This window comes from Poecilia mexicana, unplaced genomic scaffold (assembly GCF_051168715.1).
Source record: "Poecilia mexicana isolate PSO_F unplaced genomic scaffold, ASM5116871v1 scaffold_14, whole genome shotgun sequence".
Taxonomy (NCBI): domain Eukaryota; kingdom Metazoa; phylum Chordata; class Actinopteri; order Cyprinodontiformes; family Poeciliidae; genus Poecilia; species Poecilia mexicana.
The window spans coordinates 16,074,264-16,085,254 of NW_028263383.1; the positions used below are offsets into that span (position 1 = coordinate 16,074,264).

General features: G+C 40.3%; 1 protein-coding gene across 1 annotated transcript; it reads left to right on the plus strand.

Annotated features, from left to right (window-relative positions):
- The first annotated feature begins 2,114 nt into the window (after window positions 1-2,114).
- Window positions 2,115-10,950, plus strand: LOC106933204 (sodium- and chloride-dependent GABA transporter ine). Its single transcript, XM_015012318.2, has 13 exons — window positions 2,115-2,304; window positions 2,595-2,729; window positions 3,489-3,693; window positions 4,920-5,052; window positions 6,007-6,141; window positions 6,224-6,327; window positions 6,398-6,522; window positions 6,619-6,731; window positions 8,731-8,871; window positions 8,953-9,052; window positions 9,130-9,230; window positions 9,328-9,495; window positions 9,777-10,950. The coding sequence occupies exons 1-13, from the start codon at window positions 2,130-2,132 to the stop codon at window positions 9,924-9,926; spliced, it is 1,785 nt and encodes a 594-aa protein (XP_014867804.2). The 5' UTR covers window positions 2,115-2,129; the 3' UTR covers window positions 9,927-10,950.
- Window positions 10,951-10,991: the final 41 nt, after the last annotated feature.

Genomic DNA, 10,991 nt, shown 5'->3' on the forward strand with positions numbered 1-10,991 from the left:
AAACGATGCAAAAATATATTTAATACCTTAATTTAACGCCTTATGGCCACATGCAGCATGACACAAATTACCTTCTTAAATGGCTGAAGCAGGTGTGTTTGATTTTTTTTTTTTTTTTTGTGCACTCCAGGCTCTTCTGCCTGCAGTGCCTGCGGCCCAGCTCCACCGCTCACCATCCTCACTGCCTCTCCTCCATCTATCAAATTACTTGTTGCACCATTCTCCAGCCTCCACCAGGGTTGGCTGCAGCACAGAGCTTGAAGTCCTGAGAATCTGGGATGTTCCTATTGTGTATCTACGTTCCAGAGGCTTGATTTCCCCCCCCTCTTATCCAAACTCTCTGAAAGATCTTTTTTTTTTAAGAGAAAGTAAATCATCAGGCTAAAGCCAAATTGTAATCAACATCCGATGAAAAAGCTGAATTTAGATATAAACCTAATGTTTACTATGAGCTCAAGCTTACTGTAAGATAAACTTACAGTAAACTTAAGTATACTGCACAATCGCAGTATTTACACCCCTTGAATATTTTTGCATTTTGTCACATCACAACCACACAATTTGGTGTCTTTTATGAAAGACCAATACATAGAGGAACGTAATGGTAAAGAAGACTGAAAACAAACGCAAAGGCAACAGATTCAGGCCCTTAACCAATCATTTTGTTGGAAAAGAAAAAAAATTTGAAAAGCCTGTATAATTTTTAAACCGTTACATACCTTAAAATGCACCGGAATTTGTGGCTGTGTGATCATTTTCAAGGCATTTAAATAGTTTTGGAGGCATAGATGTATTTCAGATTGAGATGAACACAAACACAAAAGGAAGTCGAGCTGATGTGAGCACTTCAGAAAGTCTCTGTGGTTAATATAGCAGTTGTTATTCTGCTAAAGAGCCTGCTCTAGTCATGTATCTCCTGACCACGAATCACATGAATCGAAAGATTATGGTTTTGCCTAATAAGCGCATAACTATTCGCAGGACGGCATATTGACGAGTTATGTGAGTTCAGCTTAATTTCACCAGGAAAGGCATTTAGCATCAAATTGATGTTAGGCCAATGTTATGAGGAGCTTTTGTCAATTATTTCATGTAGAAATCATAATTACTTCTCTCGGTAAAATGTCACTGCTTTATTTCCAACGTGTTTCTAAAAAAAAAAAAAAGAAAAAAACATTTAAGCATGAAAACAAGCATTTCCACTTTCCATGGACAACAGTAATGCTGTATAATTAAAAAGTATTTTATTTCAGTAACTCAATTCGCCACATGTAACATTATACAGAAAAATTACACACAAGATTTTATTTTTCTTAGTGTGATCAGCCGCTGTGTCAGTTTTACTTTAAGAATAACACGACATTTTAGAGGGCAAAGAAAAAAAAGAATACCATTGCTAGGATTGTGGCAGCATTATGATCTGAGAGATTCTTTTCAGCAAATGAAGCTACATCTTATGAAATCATAAACGTGCAGACAAAACAAAACAATGGCTTCGCCAAAAGAAAACGCTTTGGAAACGTTTTGATCTGGTTACATTTTAAAACTACATTGATGCAGAAGAGAGACGTGGACAAGAGATGGCCTCATAATTTAAGAGATTTTGAGACCTTTTGAATGTTTAAAGACATTTTAAATTTGAATTAAAATTTGTTTAGACAAATTAGTTTGTTTTTAGGTTGAATTGCACATAATTGTCAAAACAAAACAAAAAATCTAAAATGATTTTCCATGGATTATCTTTTAAACTGGGGTTTTCACACTTTTGAGAGCTACTGTCCAGCACCAGATTTTGAACAGCATTCCTCTGCACATTAACTATCCTCAGAGTGGCTCACATGCTGGTCGAATCTCTGGAAAAGCAGGCAAAACACTTTATCAGAATAAAAAAAATGTTCAAAAAAGGCCACTTTTTTTTTTTTTTTTTTTTTTTTGCTATCATTTGCAATTTGTGACAACGGTCCACAAAACTTCTTCATGCCACCTCTTAACTTTGACCAACTTCTTCCTCGATGCGAGCCTTGGAGCTGCCACATGCTGGAGTGTTTGTGGTAGGCTAATCATTAAGGATAATAAAAAAAGGCAGGTTATATCACCCCAGAGCTGCTTAAATAACCGTCGAGCTCTCCATGGAGTTAGGGTCCAGACCAGCAGCCACGATGAGCAAGAAGGAAGCCACGGATCAGCAGCCCGGCAGACCGACATGGAGCAGGCAGATAGAGTTCACCCTGGCAGGAATCGGCTGCGCCGTGGGCCTGGGGAACGTTTGGAGGTTCCCTTATCTCTGCTACAGGAGCGGAGGAGGTGAGGAAGCAGGCTGCAAACAGAACAGCATTCTCCATATACGTTTAGAAGTCTTGACATCAGGGGGGCAAAGTTTAACCAAACACACTTTGGTTTTCTCGTGAAACGGACTCAGCGCGTGCTGGAATGTGATTTGTAAACTTAATTTGAAGTCATTCAATACCACCTGGAGTGGGGCTTGATTGTTTTGTAGTCATAAAGATATATTTTATAGAGCTAAACCTCACCTGATTATTAACTTTCACAAAAGTTAAAGATTGAAGAGCTGACTCACCATCCCTGTCCGCCAGGTGCCTTTCTGGTTCCCTACCTGCTCATGCTGGTGGTGTTGGGGATCCCTCTGCTCTACATGGAGCTGACTGTGGGCCAGTACACCCGGAGAGGCCCGGTTCATGCTCTGGCCACTGTTTGCCCACTCTTAAAAGGTACTTTGCACTCGTTCCCCCCTATCCCCAGTCTCTAAACAAACAAAAAAAAACTCTACTGATTTTGTTTGGCCCCTGACGAGTTATGAAAATTTGACCCCGGCACCTTAACACAGGTGCTTGATATAAATTTGGACTTTCTATTTTTAATTAGGGCAAAGTTATCACAGATCTTCTTAAGACAGAAAACACTGTAAGCAACACTAATTATTTGTCTTTAAATAACAGCGCTTTTTGGATTCTCTTTCAAGGACCAAATGTATCCAGTGACTTTTATTCAAACTCTGACTATGCAGCATCCAAATGTGCCTTTAATTTGTTTGTTGAACTTGGCAAAAGCAAGAGTTTAATCAAATTTAATTTGATAGAAAACGTGCTATGGTTTTTTTTAATGAGGTAAACCTGGTTTACAATTTCTAAGACTACTTAGGATATCCGCCAATGACGGTGTAATGGTGAGTTGGTTTTCCACCATTAGCACATTGAGCAGTGTACAGGAGGATGATTGACAGCACTAAGACCCTCCCCCTGTGTCTAATTGGTTGTTCTTGACCGCGAGCTGTGCATTTTTTCAGACAGCGATAGCAGCTCAGGGAGGAACAGGAGGACATGATGACAGTTTTAATAAATATGAAAAACAAAAACATAAATTTGTTTTACGACTTTGGCTCATGTCACCAAAGGTTTGGACTCCTCTATCCTACACTGAAGAAAGAAAAAAAAAGACTACATATGACCTTTTCTTTTGTCTAACCTCAGGGGTGGGCATAGCATCTGTGGCCATCTCCTTCATCATGTGCACCTACTACAACATCGTCATCACCTGGGCCCTGTATTACCTCTTCAACTCCTTCCAGGCGCCTCTTCCCTGGCAGAGCTGCAACAACACCTGGAACACGCCCAACTGCACGGACCACGCCACCAACAGCAGCTACTCGTCCACAGCCAGCCAGGAGTTCTTCAAGTGCGTCCGAGAAGGCATCACTCGCTGCATCCCCACAATGATCCAACCAAACCTCGCTAATGATTAGTGTGCAGCCGCATTACTAAATAACTTGCCGCTTTCAGGAGGCACACACAAGTTAATGCTTCTGCAAATGTGTCGCGAAAGTATGAAAGCATAACAGTAATCATCAGGAGAAAATTTGAAATGAGATAAAAGGCTGATTAAAAATGAGTTATCTGAGTCATGTGAGCAATATCAGTTAAAGTGAAGGTCAGTGATATGGAGCTAAGAGATAAAATATGGCAGAGGAAGTGTGTGAAATGCTGAGTCAGAATTAACCCTTAGCACCGACTCTAAAACGTTTCAACTCTCCTATTGAAACAAACACCGTTCTCCGCCGCTGATCTTTGTCTTTCACTTGGAAATAAGACAAAATATGTAGATCCGGTGCTGTTTTTGTGTACTCATTGATTTACTACCCCCAGGATCTCACTGTGCAAAAATGTAAACACCGTGCTTTCCTGTAAAGGCTGCCATGCAGAGAAGACTAGCTTATTATGAATATCTGAAGACAGCAGATTATGAATGCAGATTCTGAATGTAAGGTACTTGGTGCTCTGCAAACATCATGAGTCACACCTCATTTCTTTGTGTTTTTGCATCGAAGGAGTCAGCTTCTGTTTTATGTAAAGAGGTCTTGAGTAATGCCTCATTTCCTGAGTTGAAACTGCAAAAGAAAAAAGAAAAAGAAAAAGAAAGCCACTAAATTGTGAAATTTTATTTTGACATACAGAGACCTGGATTCAGTGCCAGCAGGATGTTTCTTAAAGAGATATTAGCTGAAAACCTGGCATAGAGCGGATGAAGCGCTGAAGGATGACCTTGTTTCTTAAGAAGCGACTTTTTTTAAAGTGTTTCATCGTTTTTGTGGTTGACTCTTTTTTCCGTCTTCTTGTTTCCCTCTGTTGCTCCTTTGAAGTCCACACCACTGTCACGATCAGTGACAAGAGCTGAACAGTAGGCGACAGAAAAAGCAGCCATAAAGTCTGAAGAAAAACTTTGAGCAACCTTCAGAAAGCCTGGAGAACTGAAAACGGCAAATAGAAATAAATTATGTTATAGTGGCTCTGAAGGAGCGTCTGACTGACTTTTCTTGGTTTTGATGGTACATTAAAGTATAAACAGGAATGAAAGTTATTCATTGCAAATTGCTAACAACCACTTCTATTTCCTTACTTGTGAAGGCATAAAATGCTGGGCCAGACTAGCGGAGTGGAGGAAACAGGAATCCTGCGGTGGGAGCTTTTCCTCATCCTCATCCTGGCTTGGATTCTCATATATCTGTGCATCTTTAAAGGAGTGAAGTCAACAGGCAAGGTAGGTTAACCTAGAGGTGACTGCAGCTCAGGGCTGGTTCAAACCTGTTTGGGGCCCTGAGCTGCCTTTTGTGTGGGGCACCCCCATACCAACTGGTCAACACCAGATGTTTCATCGTTCCAAGGCTACTCTAAGTGTGCAACAGAACATAGCATTAGAGTCATTTGTAATTAGCTTATATCGTACCGGTGTTGTTGTAGATATTAATTTTAACTTTACAGGAATAGTAAAGTAAAACAATTATTTGGATTTTGAAATGCAGAGGGATATTTAAACAATTATTTTAACTACTTAAAAGTGACATCAACCGACAAACACTGAAGTTACAGTAAACAAGTTTAATATCTTATATTTCCCCAAGAGTAGCAGCTGCCATCAGCAGGAAGAGATTAGCCGATTATAAGTGTCCCAACTCTAAAAGAAATGATGTAGAAATAGTTTCTCCATGTGTAGTATCATTTAGTTTGCATCATTTAATGTTATTAAATATATATGCAATATTTATAAGTGTTTCATATCAGTCGATACCGATAATTATTGATTTGGGTTTTTCGTTTTAAATATCTGAAACACTGCCAAATTGGTGATGTGACCTTCCCTGTTTCATCCACAGTTTCCGGTTGAACTTGGAAAATTTGAGTCCATTTTCGCATTTCGCGCTCTTTTCAATTGTTAACCGGAAGTGAAAATAGGCGTGCAAGTTCATTTCCTGTCGCAAAATAGGATTTATTTTTTTATTTACTCAATATATAATCATAGAAAACAACTAATGGTTGCAAAATTAGTTGTATTTTACGAGGAAAATAACACAAGCAGACGTTAAAATATTTAACTTAGATGAGAAAGAAAATAATAATTTGATTTTTTTTTCCGCAGCCGCCATCTTGGGTGAGAGATGAAGAAATGAACATGCTCTCTGTTGTCGTTTTATAATCTTTTCTCCGGTGTGTGCAGGTGGTGTACTTCACTGCTCTGTTCCCATACGTCATCCTCATCGCCCTGCTGATCAATAACGTGCAGCTCCCGGGGGCTTCGGATGGGATATCTTTCTTCATCGTGCCTGAGTGGGACAAGCTCCGGTCCGTGGAGGTCAGAGCGGCAAAGTACTAGGACCCGGCTGGAGCGCCAGCTGGTGGAGAGGTGGTGTAACAGTCGACGGTGTGTTTTGCAGGTGTGGGTGAACGCTGCGGCTCAAATCTTCAACTCCATTGGGATTGGCTTTGGCTCCCTGCTGGCCATGTCCAGCTACAACTCCTTCAACAACAATGTTCTGAAGTGAGGAGACCCAAATTAATTGTGAAAATGGTTAGAAAGCAAGCTGAGGGATGTTTTCCTGCCTCCACAGGGACACACTGTTCATATCCATCACCAACTCCCTAACCAGCATCCTGGCAGGCTTCGTCATCTTCTCTGCCTTTGGCTACATGTCTTATCTGCAGGGCATTCCCGTCAGCCAGCTGGCGGTGGATGGTGAGACAATATCGGTGTTGTCTTTAAAAACCTCTATTAGTGAAACCATTGCATTTTTATTCAACTGTCATCGTTGATCTTCTTGGATCTTGGCAGGTCCAGGACTGGTTTACGTTGTTTACCCACAAGCCTTCGCCAATATGCCGGTGTCCCAGCTCTGGGCTGTCCTATTTTTCTTCATGCTGCTGTGCCTGGGGCTGGACAGTGAGGTAGACAAACTGGAACTTTGCAGTGTTCATACCCCTGCAACCTTTTCAATTTTCACATGTTTTGTCCATTAATAACTGGTAAAGTGAGGTGGTATTCATCTTTCACTGGCTGCATATCTTTTGCGATATGCCACTAATAGCAATGTGCACGTTCAGACTGACATGTATGATTAAGGTCAGTCAAAGTGCATGGAACGTTTTTGTAAACATAAACTTTGAGCTCTTGCCACATATGGCCAATTTAATTTAGTTCTGGGCTTTGACTGGACCACTCGAACACATGAATGTTGATCTGAGTCCTTCCATGTCCTTGAAGCACAGTGTGGCAGCAAAGATGTGATGTTCTTCCTCTTCTGGGCCAGAGTATCACCTGCAGTGTTTGATTTTTTTCATAGGAAAACGTTGATTTTTCTACAGACTAAGACCAAGAAACAACAGAGTAATATTTTTTTTCTAGTTGATACATCAAAAGTTTGAACTTATAAAAGGATCATATTATGCATTTTTCAGGCACATAGCTCTATCGCGGAGCTATGTGCGCGGAGATTTGAGTAAACAGGTGGTGCTTTCTATAAAGAACCGCTTAGGCGATTTTAAGTCGATTTTTCATAACCCCTCCATCCCCCCCGAAGACAAAGCTTTCATGACATAACCTGAACAGAAAAAACTATTTTTAAATCCAGATGCCATAACATCTCTCTGTTATGTCTGCTTTCATGCTTGAATGCTATATTATTTCATGTGCAAGTGCTTTCCCTTGATTATGTATCTGGCACTGTACATGTTGACCGGTTTGCTGCCCTCGGCTTTGCCACGGACGTACAGTCAGTGGGGCCGACTTATCACCGAGTTCCCCGCAAGAGAACAACCTGTTCTTTTTGTTGTCAGTTCTGTCTGCCCTTTTCCTGCTGTCCTGTAGAAAAATAGATGGTTTCCCTTTTGGATCTGGAAGGGATTTTACCAACACATGCTTCTTTTTGCTGATAGCCTCACTAGCTAGGAGGCGTACCTGGGAATGAGCCTTGAGGCCTATAGTAGGAACGCTGTGCCAACACTTTTCTAGTCTCGAGAGAGCAGCAGTAGTTGATGGTGGACCATGCTGAACAAGAGAGACTGAAGTTTTGACTTTCCAGTTGGGATTGTTTTATCACTGACTACAGGGAGACTCAAGGCCACGAATATTATTGGACTGCTTGATTGGCAGCATTTATTATTCTTGCCAAAACGCTGACCAGCAGAAGTAAATTACTTATTTTTGTTGGTTGTTACTGATTGTTCTTATCAGCAATTACTTGTAGATATAGATTTAATTTGAAAAGTGATTAAGTCACATATTGATTTGAGCAGTAGCTTTGGGCGTTGTGTCCTTATCTCTGATAGCCACGCTGCGATTCTAAGAAAGACGAAGAAATAGATTGACTCCTGAAATTTTTGAAATGGCTTTCCATTTCTTCCAAACAGCCCAAATTTGCAGAGTGCATGATTAAAAGTTAACAGACTCTCCCCTCCTGATCTGTGAATCTCTGCAGCCCTTCCAAAGTTATCAACAGCCTCTTGACTGCTGCTCAGACTAGGTTGAGTTTATTTGTATATCACATTTCACCAACAATTCGAAGTTCAAAGTGCTCACACCATAAAAACATAATACAGGCACCAATTACGAAACAAGCTATAAACATAACTTTTCAAACGTCATCATCAGTACACATCAAATATGTTGATCAGGATTCCATTTAGCACTAATCAAAGGTAACTCTAAACAGGTGTCTTGATTTAAAGGAAGTCGGTGTTTCAGCATCTTTTCAGTTTTCTGGAAGTTTGCTCCAGATTTGTGGTGCATAGAAGCTGAATGCTGCTTCTTCTCCATGTTTGGTTCTGGTTCCGGGTATGACCTGAGAGGTCTGGAGGGTTGATATCAAACTACTTTCTACCTTCTCCTGACCTGTCCTGCGGGGTTCGTGATGCTGTTTATTCCAATGTATCCTTTGCTTTGTGGCAGTTTGCGATGGTTGAGGTGATGGTGACCAGTTTGATGGACGAATTCTACCAACAGCTGATCCGAATCTTCAAAAGGAAGGAACTGTTTATCCTTGCAGTCTGCGGTGTGGCCTTTCTGTTTGGGATCCCGTGTGTGATGCAGGTGAACCTTATAACCTATCAGGCAGTTCTTAACCAAAAAATGACCAAAGAGGACATCCTTACCCAGTTTTTGTGCTTTCAGGTAGGAATCTATGTCTTCCAGCTGATGGACCACTACACTGCCATCGTCTCCATCATGTTCCTTGCATTTTTTGAGATTATAGCCATCTGTTGGAGTTACGGTGAGCGAAAGTTGGTTCTCGCCGCTTATATGCATTCATATCCAACCATAGAGACGTTCTATATTTTCTTTGCTCAGGTGTAAAGAGACTTTCAAGCAACATGGAAGAGATGACTGGACAAAAGCCAAACATCTTCTTCAGGCTTTGTTGGCTCGTAGTTGATCCTGTGCTCATCACTGTAGGTCTACCGCATAAAAAAAGAGAGAAAATATCGACATTATCTCCTTACACCGAGTTTCACAATTCTTTTCTTTACCCCTGTCTCTTTGTGCCAGGTCATTCTGATTTTCTCCATCATCCAGTTCAGACCGGCTCGCTATGGGGACTACGTCTTCCCTCCATGGGCTCAGGGCGTTGGCTGGGTCATTGCTCTGGCCTCCATTATCTGGATTCCTCTGGGTGCAATTCACACTTTGTGGGTGCTTCCTGGTTCGCTCACGAAGGTGAGTTATACCCTAACTGAAATGTAGCGCCTCATTGTAGTGACAGCCTGATTTATTGACAAAAAACAAATGCTAAAATAAATTGAGCTTTGATTATACTGACACAATCTTACACAAAAAAGTGTGTAAGAATGAAAGAAGCTTCAGTTGCATATTAAAAGGAATTTATAGGGGTACCAATATCGGTGCAATTTGTGTTTAAAAACAGTTATTTATTTACTAGTGTGCAATCTATGTGTCATAAAAAGAAAGGTCGAATTTTTGCTGCATATCTGTTACAGAAACTGAAGCTATCGATCACACCGTATGCCCTGAATGCCACTAAAGGTCTATATAAGGAGAGGGGAGGAGGAGCAGGAGAACCGGACATATCCATCATCAGCTCCAGCACCAGCCTACCTGACAAAAAGTCCATTGAGACATATTTCTGACACATTTAGTGTTTTGCTCAAAACACTCTGCTCCCATCCGAGGCAAACAGAAAAACTCCAGCTTATCAGTAATGAATGTTAGTTCTTGAATTTTTCTTGGTCTAGTCAGGAAATTGAACAGAGCGATTTTATTAAAATTATATTGTGGTTTTTTTTGTTTGTTTTTTTTTTGCATATCTGCCTTGCAGATGGATGAAAATAACCAGGTATTCTAATTTGAGTTATTTAATTTGTGGGCTTCTCTTGTATTTTACTACCACAACTTTACAGGCTTTATTTATTGACTACTTTGAACGAGTGCGCCATCTTCTGGTCAAATCTATGCAACACATTGTATTGGATAATTTTTAAAGCATCATTTCTGTATTAGAAAATAGGATAATATAACGGTTTAACATTTGCCAGGGTGTCTGCAGGTTTCAGCAAGTCAAATTTACGACTTTTTAATGCCAACTTGAATGAATTTTAAGACCTAAAAATATAAATACAGACTTTGGTGGGGCAATTCGTGAGGTATTACAATCAAGCACAGCAAAAACGGGGACATTTCTGGGGCATGTTTGTGCTTCTTACACTGCCTATGGCTCTCTACAGCTTAAAAGTTGTTTTCTCCCCTCACAGAATGCAACTTGTTCGTTAACAGAAGAGATTCAGTGACAAGTGACGTTGTTTACCCATAACATACGCAAAAAAGCTAATTAGCTAACTAGCAAAGATATTTTAGCTGCTTGTTACAGTTAGCTTCGAGTCACAGACTCCCAACTTTTGGCAGACGGAAAAGTCCTGAGATTAAAAAGTCAAATTAACATATTTAAGGCTATCTTACATGTTTTAATAAACAGAATACATTCTAATTTAATTTAATGTTTGATACATGTATGTAAGACTTAAAGATGTGCGGACACCCTGATACTTATTGCTGCTGACTCATTTATTAGGTCAATCACGACAGGGAACTGCAGATAACACTAATTGGTCATGCAACCCTGTCATGTAAGATATAATAAAACGATCTTTGACCAAAGTCCACTTTGTATAGTGTTTCAATGCCAAGATTTTCTAAAA

Bases quoted from the DNA above. Each gene is read 5' to 3' on its own strand.
- LOC106933204 (XM_015012318.2), top strand. From the start codon at position 2,130: ATGGAGTTAGGGTCCAGACCAGCAGCCACGATGAGCAAGAAGGAAGCC. The intron at 2,730-3,488 runs GTACTTTGCACT...GTCTAACCTCAG, and splicing joins TGTTTGCCCACTCTTAAAAG to GGGTGGGCATAGCATCTGTG. The intron at 3,694-4,919 runs GTGCGTCCGAGA...TTACTTGTGAAG, and splicing joins GCCAGCCAGGAGTTCTTCAA to GCATAAAATGCTGGGCCAGA.